This window comes from Ixodes scapularis, unplaced genomic scaffold, assembly GCF_016920785.2.
Source record: "Ixodes scapularis isolate PalLabHiFi unplaced genomic scaffold, ASM1692078v2 PGA_scaffold9__187_contigs__length_104089568, whole genome shotgun sequence".
Taxonomy (NCBI): Eukaryota; Metazoa; Arthropoda; class Arachnida; order Ixodida; family Ixodidae; genus Ixodes; species Ixodes scapularis.
In genome coordinates this window covers 59,722,653-59,741,829 of record NW_024609884.1, presented here as the reverse complement: position 1 = coordinate 59,741,829, position 19,177 = coordinate 59,722,653, and the positions used below count along the sequence as shown (strand labels likewise).

Sequence of the window (19,177 nt, the reverse complement as noted above, 5' to 3'; positions counted from 1 at the left end):
TGCTTAAAGTATTTCTAAAAATTACAGGTTCAGTGGTTTTCGATGATGCTCAATAGGTTTCTAATTGGAACCATATGTCTATTCTCACTAATTAAAGAGTAGATTAACACATCTTAGTTAATTATTCTATCCATCTTGACGATTCGCCCCTTATATTATGTTCCCCTGGCCCTATAACGCAACTGCACAAACCGAATTAGTGGGGCTTTCCCGGCTATTTTTTTTAGCAAATCTGTCAAGCTTAAATAGAAACACCCTATATAGCATTAATCCATTTTTTAACCCCATTTATACGCGGTGTGCATTTTCACGCAAGGGAAAGAATCGCATACCTCTGTCGTGAACACGTACTGATCTTTGCAACACATTTGGACGAAAAAAGCTATTATAAAAATGAAAAAACTGACACCTCTTTAGCTTCCCCTTTCATACAAAAATACTCACACCTTTCAATTAGCATCAAATTTTCTACAGCCAAAGTGAAAATGAAGTTTCATGACTAGAGCAACTCAAAAGAGTCAACACCAGGCACTCACTACACTGACTCTTTTAACAATGCCAGGGTACTTTCACAACAAGCATGTTTGAGCCCTGCATAGGTTCATAAATAAGCGGAGCAAAGCCCAAGTTATCAACTATGCACTTCAGATCAAGGTTCAACGACGTTAAAGAAACACACAAAATAGATGGGACAGAGTAAGAGAAGCAGATAGGACAGGTGTTAACTCACAACTAAATGTTTCTTGAAAGATTTTAATGTCACATATCATATCTGCACACACCGGCTCATCTTGTAGTGAAAAAACAAACAAGTGTGGCACTGCATTAACAATAGAGGTGACGTTGTCTCCTTTGATGAACTGCTCGTCAGAAAGGGAGAGACAAGTGCGCAATGCAAGCACACAACACAACCAGGCGGAAACCAAAATTGTGTACATTTGCTAAGATTGATTTGTCTACCACTAATTATGAGGAAAGCCGTGTAAGATCTGGAGCGCTAAGTTATGACCTTAGTGATCATCAAGTAAATGTTGAAAATCTAATTTAAGTATTTTCAGCAACCTTGTTGGTAACTTTGCAAAGAGCTAGCCATAGTCTTTCCGGTTTTAACCGATAAACACCAAGAAAGATCCTCCAGGATCAAGATACAAAATCTGTTAAAATTAACAAAAAAAAGAACCCACCAATTTACAAAAATGTTTGCTCAAAGCGTGAAATATTTTTGTTGAAGCTCTTTCTTAGATTTTCGTTGGGCGTGTAATCTTACCTAGAATCAGGCACCTTGCCAGTCTCAAATCAGTAGAATCTCTGACCTTGGAGGACAGTGGCACGAGAGTTAGGTTGGTCAGTCGGTCATCACAAATTATCACAGTGTGTTTGTTCTATTCGGGTCAGAACTGGATGACAGTGTTCGAAACTGCACTGGTGGTCGTTACCGGCTGAATCTTGGGAATGAAGCAGGAGCGACTTGCTTTTGTTGTAGCAGAAACATTTTTCTTGAGAATATTTTAATTTTGTTGTTACACGAAGCAGAAGGGTGGCAGGATAAGAAAACTAGAAGTTCTGTGTGATTACATTACAGTGTACCCGGAATTGGACCCACGCTGAGCTCTTTGTTCGTCATTTGCAAGCATTGTCACATTACGGTAAGCATGAAGCGTTATAAGGTTGTCCACAAATTGTGAATTAAAGGGGCGGTGCAACGATTTTATGATTAAAAGAATTTGCATCTCGTCATTTTTACGTTGTTTATCGTGTCCCGGAGAATAAGGAAAACATCTCCTTAATTAAAAATGTTGCGATTCAGCTGCATAATCGCAAAGCAAAAGTCGAGCTTTTTCCCCCACCTGCAGCCCCAAGTGGCAGCCAAAGGAACTACGGCGAAAAGATTACGTGACCTCGCTCGGCTCTAAGCTGCAGCATAACGCCTGCTAATGTCAGCAGAGAGAGGGAGAGGAAGCGTCCTCCGAGATAGCACACGGGAAGCTACACGGCACTCCGAATTACGTCACTAGGAGGGGGACCAGGTGTGACCTGAAGGCTGGGAGTGAGTTGAGGGGTGTCCGAAATGCCAATATTTATCTTTTTTTTACGCAACAACTAGGACACGCAGGCGAAATCGGTTTTCGGTTCTCTACTTCAGAAGTGTCGGAGGGCAACTTCCAGAAATCTTTGACCGAAGTCCGGAAATCGTTGCACCCTCCCTTTAAATTAGAACATTTTTTTTTTATTTATGAGCTTTGTTCTGTGTTTATTGGCATTTCACTTATAATACCTGTTTTTAGCGTCGGCACAAAATAAATTGCCAAAAGACCAAACATTTTTTTAAATAAATACCTATGCCGCAAAACACAACTGCACATTTTTCTTATAAATCTGCAGGCTAGTTACCGTTTATTCTATAGACGTTGTGGTATTCTCACACATTGTCTGTCTGGAAAAGGGGACCAGGTCATAATGGAGACATCTTTAATCTTAGAGCCTGGTGTTCGGCGACTTGGGCTGCTATGGCTGAACTGTCTCGTCTCTAGCCACGCGCCTTGCGCCCCATGCCTGCCCCACGCTCGCTTCTCGCACGCCCGCCTCGTCGTCGCCAAAGTTCTCGGTGTCCAAAAGCCCCACATCTTCCGCCCCTTCTAGATTGCACATGTTCCACAAAATCAGCAGGCACTGTTCATTAATGCAGACGTTTGCATCAACCCTTCTTTGTTAGGCAGAACACCTCATAAAAATTATTGACTTCTCGTAGCCAATAATTGGGCCCTCATCTTAAAATTAAAAAAAAAGTGAGACTAAAAAAGTATTTGCCTGCTTTCCCACCGGTCTCTCCCTCCAACCAAGCGTAATCAATAGCTCCGCTTAACTTTAAGAAGTCTTCCATTTCACGCCCTGACTAGCTCGGGTGAAAAGAGAGAACGCACATCAAAGCCAGGCACATTCATTTTCAAATAAACACAGATATAATATTAAGGCGAAAAGTAACAATAACAAACGCTTTGCCTGCTTTCTGACCAGTCTCCGCCCAGCCGAGCTTCATCACCAGTGCCGCTTGACTTAAGAAGTCTTCCGGCTTGCACCAGAACTAGCTCAAGTGAAAATGAAGAAACAGAACCGCTGGCATTATCGCTTTAAAATAAATTAAACTCCAGTGATAAGGCTTGCACTCTACAGTCTATCTATCCTCCTGCGCGATTCGCTGCAAGCATGACTGGAGGAGCAAGGCGGGAGCACTGGACAGCTGAATCACAACGCGGACAATTTGACGCCTCACGTGATCGTCTCAACATCTTCCTACTGGTTCTTGGCACTCCCAAAGACTCCTTGGCATCTTTGATCTCCTCAGCATCGCCCTTAAGAGTGCTCTACCGAGATGGTGTAGCACAGCATCGAGTGGACATCCACCGGGCCCATCATCTTGAAGATCAGGGCGTCCCGCAGTCAGGGGTCCCTCGCGTAGCCGCCCGCAGACAACTTGAGGATCTCGGGCGCTCCTGCCGTCAGGTCTGCCAGAGCGTTTGACGGGCTGCACAACTGCTGCTGCTCGAAGCAGCGCATGTACCTGGCGTGGGCCTTTCCAGCAGGGGTCCCCAGAACTTGCCCTTGGCCCATGAGCGGCATCCGAACAGGTGTCGGTCGCGGATGATGTTCTTCTCAACCATCGTGACAGGCCCCAGACGAGTGGCGAGCCCCATGCTGGTGCACCATTTGTGGTATTCTCACTCACCACTTGTCCAGAGAAAGGGACCAAGTCATGATGGAGACATCTTTAATCTTCGAGCCCAGTGTTCAGCGGCTTGTGCCGCCATGGCTGAACTGTCCCGTCTCTAGCCACGCGCCTCGCTCCACGTGCCTGCCCTGCGCTCGCGCGCCCGCCCCATCGTCGCCACAGTTCTCGGTGTCCAAAATCCCCACATTGTTTCAATGCTCAGAAACATATTCTAATACAAAGTGCAGTTATGTAAACAGGTCATTACCAAGCATAGTATGGGCCTGAAGAAATTTTAATATATAGTAAATTCTTTAATTCTAGCAAATCAATACATACATGAGAACAAAAGACTGAATTGCATTATCTTTCCAGGATTGTGGCTTTAGGCTCTTCAGTTTGCACAGAACCTATGCTCTCTGGAGCTGCATGCTCTCCGTCGTGACCTTGTCAAGTTATATATGACCAGACTTCCTTTCAATGAAAAGAGAGATTTCATTTCTTTATTACATTACATTTTCTAAGGCTGCACATATGAAGTGAATGATCATTTTCTTTATTATAAACATTTCGTTTTTTAACGCTATATATTATTTGTAGCCAAATGTCAATTTTCTTTATTACAAACATTACGTTTTCAAACTCAATTTATTTGCAGCGTTCATCAATTGTCTCCTCGTTCAAATAAAAGCGAGACTCGAGATTGGCACATTTTAAACATTCGAAGCGAAATGCAGGTATGCGCACCCGCAACATTGGGAGTAATCTTGAGAATGTGTTCCTTTTGGCATTGCTCTAATCACGGTCTGTTGGTGTACGAGTTGTCGTTCGTCCACCGACTGGTCTTGTCCAAAACACTCCACTTGAAAGCAGTTGGAATCTCAGAGCCGAAACTATGGGGCCTGGCACGTGCCTCCGACTGGTCTGTTTACCGCGTTCAAAAAAGCGGTCCCTCAATTTCCACTCGACGTCGCTGTAAAAGTGTCGCGTTGTCGCCGGCCGCGATGCTGCCAGTGTTACAGCAGCAATGGTGGATGTGCCAGACGCCTGTTCCACTGCAGGCCGCTTTCAAGCTTGACAATTCACGAAGGCTTGAACAGCCAGGAGTTGGGCTGCCGCGACATGGCGAAACTTGCATCCCCTCGGTTTTTTTCCCGGCACTTCCGCGTTCAACCGCCAGGACGGTGACATCCGACAGCGTGACACTCCGGCTTTCACAACGTCATTTGTTGCCACTCGGGGACCACTTTGGATGTATGGGCGGATGCTAACCACACCAATCGGAGACGCACTCAGGCACCGCACCTACACGTCCCTGGCGGACTTACCTGAGCGGAAGAGCACCTGGTGTAGGTCGGGCTCCAGGGAGAGGTTAGCCAGGGCCTGCGCAGCGAGGCTGTGCAGGCGCACATCATCGGGGTGCTCGAGCAGCAGCCGTTGGAGCAGGGGGAGCAGGCCGGCGTGCACCAGCCGGTGCCGGTGCTCCGCCACGCTGCAGTGGCGCACCAGAGCCTGCAGTGCCAGGTCCAGCTCAGTCTCGACGGAGCCGTGCCAGGGCTCCTCCACCTGGGACAGAACGGGCGACCCACGCTGTACTGCCACAGATCGAACCCGGGGCGCGCGACGATGCGAGGGGGGCGCCAGTGGTGCCACTGACGATTCGGTCGCTCGGTCAAACGAATGGCAGCGCAACTACACGCGGGACCCAGCTCGCGACTTCCCTTTTTGGTTCTCCCTGGAACCTTCCACCTTTCACTACATTCCAGCCTCGTGCGGGTGGACAGTGCACGTAGATTATTCCGAGGTTGCAGAAAGGAGCTAATTGACACTTCACACCCGACCATACCAATTATTCCCGACCTTGGCACGGGGCTGGGAAGACTTTGTTTTCTGCCGATTAAAATTTGTCTACATTCGGTGGTAAAACGGAGATGGTATTAATTATGTTTCGGTACAAATCACGCAATAAATTATTTTTTGGTAGGAGTAATTAAAATTAATTACTTTTCTGGGCTGGCAGATTAATAATTTTACGATAGGGCAGTAATTTATAGAAAATTACTCATTACTTTCACAATTTTGTCCATATTGCACTAGTAGTCTCTCCCTTTTCGACCTTTGGGAAAAGTTATTTTGCATTTTTTAGTTATTTTGATCTTTGGGAAAAATTATTTTGCAAGGCAGATTTTTGCAAGAGGGAAGCTACATCTTCCCTCTCACAACAATTTTCCATGCATAATAATTTAAAACTTTTCCTAAAGATCAGCCAAAGAGAAACTTATTTTAACTGTAATTAAAATAAAACAGAACCTAAATGAGGATCAATTTGAAGATGTCACTGAGAGGCTACAGGTTGATGATGCCATGTCGTCGGAGGCATACTGGCCCTACAATATGGGTGGCGCAGCAACCTTTTAAAACCTGAGGCAACGGACTCAAAACAGGACATGCAGGTTTTAACGGTGCGACATTTAACCACATCACCAGCCTACTTGCTCTTTTGTCAAGCGAGATCAAGCTTCAAGGCAGGAACACTTCCGAGTGATGCAACAAAACAGCGCTGGATCATCGTCGCAGTGGCTTTGCTGCTATTTGATAAATACTGACAAGGAAAGGAGTGGGGTACCAATCACTCACCATTACAGCACTCAGAAACCATTGCAAACATTCATTTTTGATCTATCAAACAAGAGGAGGCAAGCAACTGCCTTTCCGAGCAAATGTTAAAATTGTTTATGCAACACGCTGCTTCTTTCAAAATATCAAAAACAGACCCCGGACACGGCAGAATGACTAGATATCAGTGGTAGCTCTGTTGATAAGACTTTTTCTGTGCAGGGTGACCTTTGCACTTCGACGAAGATGTTACCGAGTGCTCGGCTTTGTGTTTGCTGCCAAACAATGATGTTTGATCCAAACGACCTACAAAGATGAAGATGGAAAAACAGACTGCGCAAGAATCAGAAGAAGCGCACATGTCATCGCTTTACGACACTTCCGTTTTGGAGCAGCAAGGAGCAGCAAGGAACGGCAAGGGGGCAAGGTGACACCAGTTCACCATTACATCACTGACTTGCGTGGGAACTTAATCTGTGTTTTTTAAGCTTTTCATTCACTTCGTAACTACACTGTTTCCAATTTTCTAAATTTTGAGTGTGATGTCTAGGTATCATATCCAGTTGTTTGGAACAATAAACAAAATATGTATTTTGGGTTGTCATTGACCCCTTACCTGTTCCACGTCTAGGCAAACATAAGGAACTAATTGGCTCATCATTTGTGGGAATTTTCTCAACATACTGTAAAACTCTTCATATTTGCAAGCCCTGAATTTTCGCAAATTTCACGAATTGAAAAACTAGTGAAATTTAAGGGCATGCAAAAATTTCGGTGCTTAAGTTTCAATGCAGGCGTCTGGAATTCACAAAATTTAGTGGCCGCGATTATTTCCTCCTTGACCGATTAAAAAAAAATAGGGGCTGCAAAAATAAAGGGTTTTACAGTTCTTCAGATGCCAATTGGAATTTATTTAAAGGTAGAGTGGCTCTGTTTTTAGTCAACATGTCCCCAAACAACAAAGCTTTCCTTCAAACCTTTTTTGAAGATGATTTCAACAACACAAAAAAATAACAAGTGAACAAGTGGGGCAAGGTGAAACTTGTACTTCTTTGTGCATGATTTTTGTACCCTGTCCTGTTGTTTCGTTTGAATGTGGTGAAAGCTGTGGTATAGTCCAGTACCAAGCTATTCCTTGGGGTTGAAGAAGAGGAAATTTAAAATACAAATCAGGTGATAGTTCAGCACTGTGTGAGCGTATTTTTCTGTGTGTTTGGATTCTGAGTAACTGTCTACCTGTGCGCTGGTTCACAATTATGCCTGACCAACTCGCCCAATCTACAGTATTAACAGGTTTTATAGTCCAGTAAGAAGTTTTGAAGAAATTTATGAAGAAGAAAATATCTAATTTTGGAGCACCCTTAAAGAGACAAATCCACATTTTGGGGCAGCTCTCGTGCAACACAAGCATACTTTTGTAGCACAGCGGAGCAGTTCTCCTCCACGCCTGCAAAACAATGCTCAACCGTATTGCGGTCTAGCCTCACATAGGTCAAATAAACTTATCACCCAATTTGTATTCTGTTTCCTCCCATTAGTAGTACCATAGTAAATAAAAGTTAGCAGGCTTTTCACAAGTTCAATATTATCAAAAAGAAATTGGTTTATAATGCCATTTTAACCTTCTATGTACATAACATATAAAGGGTTAAATTGGAGCCACACACCCCGTAATGATACCTCCTTAGTAAATCCCATCTTCCCCTCGCTACGGGGTTTACTATATCATGTAAAACCAGCTATATTTTAAATGTGTATTTTTTTTCCCCTTAATTTTTGTAATTATATCAGCTTAATATGATTTGTCCCTTTCTGGATTTTTTGTCTATTGAAGCACAACACACACACACTTGGTTTCGAATCGGCAAGATGGTAAGCCCAGCAGGCTGGCTTCCCTGCAATGTCATTGGTAGCTACAGTTGTCAGCCCCAAAATGCTATAGACCGACACGCTGTTTACAAACAAGCCCGCGTTTGCCCACACCAGGTGTGGGCACTGCGCGTGCGCAGAAACCGAATTCGAGTGAAGCGTCGCATCTGCGCATGAGCAGTGTCGTCGACAGCGCCACTGCAGCTGCGTGACATCAGGGCCGCGTGTTGTTCTATAACCACGGCATCATGTCAACGAGTGTCTCGTCAATAAGCGAGAGAACTGGAGCACTTCTCCCACCCCACACCACCCCTACACAAAAAAAAAAAAAAAGATGCCTGCCCCCACCTTTGCACATTTCCTCTTCCTTCTTTCCTTTCCCCTCCTCCCCCCATTTCCACTGCAATTGTTTTGTGAGGATGGTTCTTTCAACTCCCGTGAAGAGGAGACGGCGAGGGAAGCTACCCAAAGCTGAAGGCAGGCGTTGTGCTTCGTGAACGAATTCCATGGCCCGATCAGCCTACCTGCCAGCAGCAATGAGATTTCTGTGAGAAAACCTCTTCTCGGTGAACGTACATGATGGCTCCGCGGCCGTCCAGCTTGAAGCGCGTGGTATGTGACAAAGCTGGTGCAAGACCCCCTGTCCGTGGCAGGCAGTTGGACGAGCAACAGCCGCAATTTGTCCGGCAGGGCACCCTAGAGAAGAGGCCAGGATGTAGCGCACGCTGGTATGGTACCTTCCAGCGTGTCTCCGACGGGCATGTTTGCCGCAACTTCAAAAGTGGTTCCTCCCTTTCTACCCGACAACGCCATAAAAGTGTCATGCCGTTGACTGCCGCGAGCTTGGCGGTGACACTGCAGTCACATTGGATGTGACAGATGCCTGTTCTGTCGCAGGCAGGGAGAATATGAATCAATATAACTTAAACCACAATTTGAATAGGACCAGTCTTACTGCCACAATTTAAATCAAAACCTTTCCCGCGAAAAGAATACCGACAATATGTGTTATTTAATGTTCGTTTATCAATCCATGTTTTCTATGTGCATTTGTTTCATATTTAAATTGAAGAATCATCGAGCAAGGTTTATATGAAACTGAACGTGAGCGAGAAAGAAGCTCTTTTGAGAAAATCAAAGTGTTGAGTTTGATTTCCACCTTACGCTTTGTTCGTCGACTACGTCGCGTCCTACTGCAACAAGATCAGAATGCAAAAAAAAAATGGGAACTAGAAAAGTAATGTCCTACTGCAATCAAATAAGAACGCACAAAAAAAAAAAAAAGCTTTATAACTATTTAGTAGAATCAAGCTACTTTTGTTCTAGTAGAGGATTCGAGTAATAAAACATTGTTAAAGGGACACTGCCAGGGTATTTATGCTCGCCAAGGTTTTTATTTGTACATGATACCCAAGTACCCAGATTTGTTTCCTTTCCACCCGAAAATCGCCGATCAAGAACTGTGGCGGTTTGAGTCGCGCTCACTCTCTTCTCCGTGGTCATGTGTCGTTTTCTATGGTATAGACACAACCGCCAAATATAATCAAAGTCGTGGGCCATCAAAGGCTCACACACAATATTAAAAAAAATATATGATATACATTTTTTGTGGCTTCTAAAAAGGTGCAAATACGTTGACTGGAAAAAAAAAAAGTTGCATAGCCACGTGACTTCTGCCAACTCTCTCCTCTATAGTATTTCTTCCTCCTCCCCAGTCCAGTTTCGGTTTCGACCAGTTGCGTTTTTTACTTTATTAAAAATATGCAACGCTGTAGCAAAATATTCATTAGGTAGTCTTCTGATACCATAATGAATTGCCTGGCAAAATATAAAAAAATTAATTTTGGGGGGTGTCAGTGTCCCTTTAATTAAACCATACTTTACATTCACAGTAATTCTTTTCTCCACATCGATATCAGCAACCAAATGAAGGGGAATATATCAACCTGCCATGTTGAAAAATATATCTAGTGGTAAAAAATCAACATCTCCTAGCTACGGCGATTTGAATGAGATTAATCCAATTTAAATACAAAATTTTTTTCGCGAAAATTTTTATTTTTTTATTTTTTTTCCCTGGTTACAGGTTGCTTTGTGACCAGAAAGTCGACGGAAACCCAAACAGACACCAGATGGGACGCCGCCAACAATGGGAACCCTCTACTTTTTTCGCCGGCACTTCTACGACTTCTCGTCGGGATTGTGACATTCGACAGGGTGACACATGGGCTCCTGTAACGCAATTCGCTGCCACTTCGGAACCACTTTTGATGCACAGGCAGGACAGAAGGGTAAACACGCCGGTCGAAAGACTCTTTCCAGGCACCGTACCGCCGGTCCTCCCTCGCGGTCGCACTCTACCTGAGACAGGTGCGCTGGCACGGGCGGCGGGGGCAGGAAAAACCTCATGTCGGCAGATGCAGTCCTTGCGAGTCCGACGCCGGTCCGAACGTCACAGGCCTGCGCAATCTCGCGGAACTGAGCGTCTGCAAGGTAGGCGCGGCGCCGTCAGGGTCGGGGGTCAGGGCAAGCCGAGACGCGCATACCGGTCAGGTGCCTCAGGTCTGCCAACGCCCGCACAGCATCCAGGCGCACCTGGCGGCGGTGGGAGCATGCCCACGACAGGTAGTACCAGTGGCGGTGTGCTCGACGCCAGAAGACGGAGGCCCAGCTGCGCGCCGTCGGGGACTCCACCGCCGCTCGGGACTCTGCAATCAACAACAAATGGTTCGGACAATACAAAAAAAAAAAGCGAGGAAAAACCTAGCTTCGAATCGAGGGAGTTTGAACCGATCCCCCCCCCCCTGCTCCTCCTCTCCCCTCTCTCTCTCTCTCCCCCCCCCCCCCACTTGGAGCAAAAATGTCACGAGCTACATGACGCTAGAGTCACCGACGAGGTGAGAATGACAGGGAGGAGCTTCAGTTGTCCCGCCTCCAGCGCAAGCTTCCTGCCTTCGATGACGCTTCGGTGTCTCGTGCACCCCGAGTGCGAATAAACCAAAGCTCGACGAAATGCATGAAGTGGGAGCTGGAGGCCGGGCACTCCAAAGACACGCCCTGCCATTCTCATACTGTCCGCGACTATAAATGAGCAAATGTTATCAATATTTACCTTCAATCGTGCAACAAAAGAGAATAATTTGGTTTCTGAGCGGATGACAAAGTCCTTCGAATCGCCACCAAATTAAACTTCAAGAGCATTTAACTTTTCGATGGTCGAGTTTATTTTCCCAGATGTTTCCTGGTGGTCCAGTTTCGTTTGCAAAGGAGTAGCATGAAGGATCAATGCGCAGGTTTTTTGTTAATTATTTAGCGGGAGCACGTACGGTGCTAGCAAGCTGTTTAGGTTTAGAAGCATCAAATTAAAATATTGAAGGTAAAAAGTTGTCACTTTCCTTCCATTCGGTTTCCTTTCATGTCCGGTACCGCGACGTTCCAACGGCTTCAGATTCTTACCTGAAGATACTTTACAGAACTTCTGCGTCGGATGATGAGCTCTCATCCTCTAAACTTAATTCCGAAAAGCGTTCGAAGACTGAATCGAAAGAGTCAGTGCTCCCATTGGCACTACCGCCAGAGCGGTCATCATGCGAAGTGAGCATCACGTGTACAGAGTGTCTAATTTGGGAACTATAAATAGGTTAACGGGAAACAAAACAATGTGCCAATATGAAGTTTATAGTTCACCAAAGACGTAGTAAATAGCAACACTTCCTGCAGTGTGCACAGTTTTGTGTTTAGGCAGGCACCTTCAAATGTGTAATCCCCGCCGTCATGTACGGCGATGACCGTCAAGTGGTTAAAGACGCAGACACCTCACCCAAATACAAAATTATTTTTCTGCGGCTGTTTCACACGCGACAGCACGTTTTCATGGCTTATGTGCTATTTTTACTTCATAGCTTGTTAATTCAAGAAATCCCAAAATTGGCACCCACGATGATAATTAGCCAATTTTGGAATTGTGACGTGCGTTTGCATGTTTAAGATTATGCCATAAGCAATACATTGCTCGAGACTTTTGTCAGATCTGGCTGCTCCCTAACCTCGGGCGATGGCGCTCTTGCCCATGACGTTATGGCGGGCTAGAAGAGAAGGCGCAACGATCACACAGGCAAGAGCAGTCCCGCAATGCCACCTACAGTGCAAAGCACCACATGGGAAAGAACCGCAAAACCACAACTGCGCTCCTCTTGAGGGGGCCAGTGTGCAGTTGAGTGAAAAAACAGGAGTAGCTCACGACTGTGGATGCAGCGCAGAGCACAGCTGAAGCACTGCTATTAAACTACAGATGACGCCTCACTCTGCAGGCTGAATTATGGGACCACCCACGCCCATTGGGCAAAGCGAGCTATCACCACACCCCCCCTTTTAGCTCACCATAGGGACGTACAAAGTGAGCCAACCTAAAACACTGCAGCTGTTATAGCTGACTAAATGGAATTACAAATAAAGAAAACCTAAACAAGTTTATTAAAGGAAGAAAGGAGACTAGCGAAACGGCAATCGAGAATGTTGAAAACAATGTCCCCGTATGTACATGCCAAGCTCATTGCCACACAGCCCCTCCAATCCGCGCACACACCCTAGCTCGAGAGGTGTCGACACTCTATGAATTGCGCAGTTCATGCTCTGTAGCAGTGAGATCTACCTGCGAGATAAATGTAAGAAGAGTCGTCAGATGCACTGGCCACCTCATCTTGAAATGTTGCTCGGTGAACCATGTATCCAGTCCTGGAATAGAGGAGCAACAAGTTTTATGCCTCAAGTGAGAAATTACTTACTTCAATAATGATAATAATAATAAAGAAATAATAATAATGATTTTATTTGACATGAAAATGCATGCAGAAACGAGCTGGCATACGAGAGCAAAAATGCTTTTATGTGGGACCAGGTAGCCAACAAAGCACAAAGACGTAAGCAAAGCAAATCACAATATAACAGAATGACTATAATGAAGTAACAATGATTATTGTGAGAACATATGACACAATTCAGACATATACTTTTTGATCACTCGAATGGATGATAAATTAAACAAGGACTCTGGTAAAGTGTTAAAATATGAGGCTATCTAGTGCAGTCTTTCGTTTTTATTGCAAATAGTTGATATTTTTAAGTTGTGAGCAAATAGTGGATTTTCAGTTCAAAGTATATAGTGATTTTGACCGAATATTTTCTAATAGATTATCAAATAGTCCCTCCAAGTCTTTCCCTACTGCATCATGCCTAATTTAAACTAAAGCCCAGATAAAGTTATAAAGGTTGTTCCCAAGCTTCCACTTGTCCAATTCTAAGCTAAGTTAATTTCAATCTAACTATATTTATGAACTGTAGCCTCAGAAAGTCCAATGCCTACATTGGTATAGCAAGTAAATGACGCATTTGATATAAAATTAAACCTATAAAGATTCCCAGCTATACCTAATCGAGAAGATTTACAAATCTTCTTGCTATATGCAAATATCCTTTCTTATATCTAGAAAAAAAAAAGACAATCATAAATGATGAACGCAGCTTGTCAGGACATCTCTGCCTAACATATAACTTTGCATAACAGTCACAGTTTAGCTTTTAAAATTTTACTGTAGTGTAGATATCAACACCTACAAAGTTCCCATTTCCTTTAAATACACTAGGCACGCGTGTGCAACACCTCCCTTTGAAAGCGTGTTTTCCTCCTGAGCATGCGACTGCAATATTTGTACTTTTCTGTAGTCCACCGAGCACCGGTGCACTACAGAAAAGAAACACCCGAGGAAGGACGGCCAGATCCTCCGCCGTAACAGACAGCAGCTTCGAAAGACATCGGAACGATTCTCCATCTCCATCAACGACAGCGACTCAGAGGATGGCAACGACGATTGCTTGCCACCATCAAGAGATGAATCACAGCCCCCCTCATCGCCAGAACCTCCTCGAAACCAAGCGTCGCCTCACCCACCAACCTTACCCGTCCTTGAGCAGGACGTCAGTCCAAGAGACCTAGAAGGCTACCACAACTCCTGGGCTACATACAAGGCTTCCAACAGGCAGAACTAATCTAAACGAGTACAGCCCGCTCCACGCGCTGCTCGTGGTTGTTGTGTATAACTTTGTTTTGTTTGTTTACTACTTTCCCTTTTTAAGTTCTGCCTTTGTTTTTTGTTCTTTGTTCCTTCAAAGAAAGGGGGATGTACCATATTTTAGCGGGAGCAACACTGCGTGCACGCGAAGAGACCAAAGGAGCGCGTGCTCAAAAATAAAGAAGTTGTCCTTGTTGCTGGCACTGATCGTGAACATACTACCCTTACAGACCCTATGTCTGAGGCAAACACAAGTAAAGTAGCTGCTCTTCAAAAAAAAAAAAAAAAAAACTTCTCGACTCCTGTTTGGGCTGTTCCTGGCCTCCAAAAGCACCACCTAAGTCTGCGAGCTGAGAGTGCACTGGAACTTTGGTAGTTTTTGGGAGGAAAATGAGGGGAGGGCTCAACAATTGTTAGAAACCACGGTGGAAGAAACATTTAGGTGATGACTCTGTCCGACGCGGGGACCACATTATGTTTTGTGCACCGAGCGCTTCACTTATACGGGGATAGATGGCGCCCAAGCATGGGGTCCCTTCCAAACTGACCGCTCCGGTTGTTTCTCCCAGCAATGGTCCCGCATTCCCTCGCTCACCGCTTCTTGTACCTCACCACCGCAACAGCACCACCAAGCCGTCAGACTCCGAAAATCTGTGTTCTCTTCCTTCTTTTTCGGGTTAGGGCTCACCTTCGTGCACGATGGTGGCACCTGTTATCGACACAGCACCAAAGCCAAACACGAGGCCAGCCACTGGCCAAACACCACAACTACACCACCACACCGCGAAAAAGGCGAGCACGCTACGCCGCCGACACCGTGGCCGCCAAAGAGAGACCTCAAACCTCAGCAACCTCCGCGGCGGTGCAGAACTAACTACTCCTGGTTCGAGGCTAGCTCCGAACACGATGTGGTAGCTTGCTCCCCGTGGGAAGAGCGGCCAGAGTTATCACCTAAATGTGTTTCTTCCACCAAAATAAAAAGACAAAAAAAAAAAAGTTTTACTTTTTTTTTAGGGAAAGGGGGTAAGTTAACGTTTGATATCGAAAGTGAGGCTAAACCAGAAAAATATCAAACTTTTTTTTTTTTTCCGGTGCGTTTTGCAGCGTGTTTTCTTTTAAAACTTTTTTGTAATGGAGAGGTCCCGGGTTCGATACCCAGACCAGGCGGATTTTTTCGGCCGCGCACCAGTCACCTAGCTGTGTTTAGAGATTTGTGTTTGTCCTTTGTCCCTTCTTGTTACCCTTCTCCAGGGATTATTTTCGTCGATATTTTCTCTTGAACTTTTTCGTTTTGAAAAAACAGGTGCCTTCCACGTTTGAAAACCGCGGTTACTTCAAAGATTCAGTAAAACGTGGAGTACTACACGCGGGCGCCGAAGGAAGCTCGCGCTGAAACCGGCTGAAACACGCACCGCGATCGGAGAGTGCTTCGCCAGGCTTCGCTGATAGAGCGCACCCAGTGCACCTCTGACAAGGGGGCAGTGGCTCTCCCAAACCCGGAACCAAATCATCCCCGACGAATTTTTCATGGCGCTCCTTTCCTTGAGCCTTCTACTCACCCAAGAGCAGCAGCAACGCAGCTAGCAACGACGCCCTTCCGATATGTTCTCCTCACACCGCCTGGGAGCAAACGCCACATATTCGCACCGCTCGTACCCATTCAGCACGATCAACGGCAAGTATCACGTACTACTACACACACAGGCCAGGCGCGAAGTAGTGACTCTGGGTCATGGTTCGTAGTCGTGTAGTTAGTCACGATAGTCAAGACACCCAAGACACCGACGGTCGAGTAGTAGGCGCTGGTGGAGTTTGAGCTTGAGCGCTTGAGCAGTTCGCCGCGTTCGCCGGTTCGACCAGGTTTGACTTTTGCGAACTTACTTGAACGCAAAAGCGCAAATTTGTCCGAAGTTATTATCACCACTGGCCAGAGATCAATCGGAGAAAGACGAATCTTTATCCGAATCGAGATTCGCGTCCGGAAAAGATAAATGGATGAGAGTTCGGAAAAGATAGATGGATGGATAGACGTTAATAGCTATACCCTTATAACGGGTGGTAGCTTGCGCCGCCTAGCCTAACTCTAAAAAGACATCCGCTGTTTTAAAACCATGGAGAATAGAAGGGTAGGAGAGGGCATGACGTCAGCCGCGTAGCCTCCACAAGCCAAGCTCCCTTGACGACTCGCCTCTTTCTCATTTTCCGCCTTACCCTCCTCACTTATCGGCCCAGCACGTGACCTCCCGGACAAAGCTGCTTGCTTCACGTCTAGCCTTCGATCTGATAAAACGTACCGGACGGAGCGCGCCAAGGAGGTTGGAGCGCGCGCAAGCCTGCAAGGAATGATCCTACAATCAACCATCCATCTCGCACGTGACATGTCACGTGCACCAATCGCCAGGGAGATATGCGATCACACTGGGCACAAGACACATTCGACACTCGATTCGACACCCGATAGAGCTAAATTAATACCCTTGCGCTCCTCCGGCTTGGCCCACTCCCTCCCCTTCTACAAACGATCTCTATCTCCTCCTATCCCCCAACTTTTCTCCCACTCCCCCCCTCCCCCCTGAGAGCCAGTGACAAAAGCGCCCGGTGCGCATCCACAATTGGCCCTCTCCTCCCCCCCACTTTTATTCTCTTCCAACATAACAACGCGATCTCTCTCACTCTCGTTTAAACTGGAGCCAGTGACAAGCGCTCCCGGTGGGTTGCGCGAATATTCGAAATTTCGAATATTAGTTCCGAATAATACACTATTTGATATTCGTTTCGGAACGAACTGCACTATTCGCGTTTTTCAAAGTGTTGATTTCGGCGGGTTAGCCTCGTTGAGTACGCTTCTTACCAAGCACCGGTGCGCTGCGGAGAAGCCAAAGCCGTGCAAGTGAGCTCCCCGGGTGTTGCTTTTCTGCATTACAGCGGTGCTCGGTAAGAAGCACACTTAACGGGGTAACCCGCCGCGATGAACAATGTCGTAATTGCGTGCTCGGAAGAAAAGCATACATCCAAAGCGGGATAGTGCACCCGTGCCAACTGTATTTGAAAATAAATGGAAACTTTGTGAATGTGTATATCTACATTGTAGTAAAAGTTTCAAAATTAAACTTTTATGCAAGAGTATATATACTATGTTAGGCAGAGATGCTTTCATAACCTGTGTTCATCATGCGCTATTCATTCTTTTTTTAACTCGATATTAAAGAAAGAATATTTTATATAGCAAGATTTGTAAATTCACTCAATTGGTATAGTTGGCCGTCTCTATAGGATTCATTTTATGTCAAATCCTTCATTTACTTGTCATCCCAACACATCACACCTTCCGAGGTCACAGTTCATAAATATAGATTAAACTTAGCTTATAAATGAACAAGTGGAATAACCTTCACAGTTTAGCTGGGTTTTGGTCTAAGCATTATGCAATAGTAGTGAATGGCATGGAAAAACTATTCGATATTCGAATCGAAAATATTCGGCCAAAACCACTATTTGCTTCGAACTCAAAATCCACTATTCGCACAAGACTACAATTGGCCCTCTCCTCCCCCCTTTTATTATCTTCATACATAACAACGCTTAGTAGTAGTAGTCGTTTAAACTTCTAACCTCCTTGTTTAAAACCAATTTTCTCCCCCTAACTGCCCTAACTATCACCAGGCAGTGTGGAATATTACCAGGATGACCTTCGGGGAATCGGGCAAAAAAAAAAAGTGAAAGCCGTTTACAACTCCCTGTAACGCCGAATAAGAGCGCAGCTCTTGAGGAGGAGGATGGAAGGGTACTGAAGGGAGGGTATACCCGTCCTCCCTCCTCCACACCTCCTTATCCTCCTCCTCCCTCATTCTTGAATCTCCTCCGGGGGGGGGGGGGGGGGGGGGGGGGGGGGGTTAGTGACCTCGAGGGGGGGGGATCACGTGACTTTTGGGGGTCACATGACTTTTGGGGGGTTACGTGTCCTCGAGGAGGGGGATCACGTGACCTCGGGGGAGTCACGTGACGCCGGGGGGGGAGGGGGGTCGCGCGGTGCATTATGGGACATTTCCCATAATGCACCGCGCAGTTACGCCGACGCCGCTCAAGCCGGAAACGGGCGCCTAAAAACTGCGCCCTAAAAAAAAAAAAAAAAAACTAAAAAACATCATTATTATTGGTGTCTCTTCCCCCCAATACAGTTGTACCCTTGTACCCCCGGCGAGGGAGTCGCCAATTTTCCTCTGGTCAAACCTTGGCGGCGTTACCCCAGCACCGGACCCACTGGGAGACAGGGTTGAGACTTTGGGCCGGAGCCACGCGGGAGGGAGTCCCAATTTCCCTCTGTCCCACCTGTCCCCAGCTGTGCTAGTTGGTTGTCTACCATTTAATTTTCCCTAGATAACTTTCACCAATCATGGTAATGAGTGTTTCACGTTTTCGTGATATTAAATTCATAAATTCTACAAAGCGCACAAAATGTTCCGCTTCGTTTATATTATTTTGAATGTTTGTCGAGAACGGTAGCCAGACATCGCGGGAAAATTGGTTTCGGTTCCGGATTACAACCAAAATAGGCATGTTTTCATCGCCGCAAGAGGTCGATGCCGTACGTGCCGCTCGGTACAGACACAAATTACGGTCATATTGGCACATACCACGCAAGTATGTTCGATTCGATTATCTCCAACGTGTGTCCACCGAGGTGTTGTTATCGGAACACCGGAAACAATCTGAAACTCCTTGCGCCGTACTATTACAGTCTGCTGTAGTGTATTTGTACCTTTCTGGTTAATGACATTCGATTTAGTTACAGTAACGTTTCACGGCCGACTTGCTGCCGAGAATGGAGAAACCGGTGCCGGTACGCGGTTGAAGTTATGACGAGCAACATTCATCTCGCTCTCGCGCCTTTCAGGTAAAGACATACGCAGCTCTAGAG

At 45.8% G+C, this 19,177-nt stretch overlaps 1 protein-coding gene across 3 annotated transcripts in view; it reads right to left on the bottom strand.

Annotated features, from left to right (window-relative positions):
• Positions 1-16,287, bottom strand: part of LOC8023323 (protein SERAC1) — a 29,488-nt gene extending 13,201 nt beyond the window's left edge. The window contains exons 1-6 of one of the 3 annotated variants that reach the window (XM_029970044.4): positions 15,819-16,287; positions 12,843-12,925; positions 10,738-10,899; positions 10,553-10,677; positions 8,768-8,887; positions 5,035-5,272 (exon numbers count right to left, since the gene is read on the bottom strand). In XM_029970044.4, the coding sequence (XP_029825904.3) occupies positions 5,035-5,272; positions 8,768-8,887; positions 10,553-10,677; positions 10,738-10,899; positions 12,843-12,925; positions 15,819-15,919 (829 nt within the window). In that variant the 5' untranslated portion in view covers positions 15,920-16,287. Of the gene's footprint in view, positions 1-5,034; positions 5,273-8,767; positions 8,888-10,552; positions 10,678-10,737; positions 10,900-12,842; positions 12,926-14,854; positions 14,959-15,818 lie in introns of those variants that run through there. The other 2 variants (XM_029970043.4, XM_029970045.4) reach the window with 2 other exon arrangements.
• Positions 16,288-19,177: the final 2,890 nt, after the last annotated feature.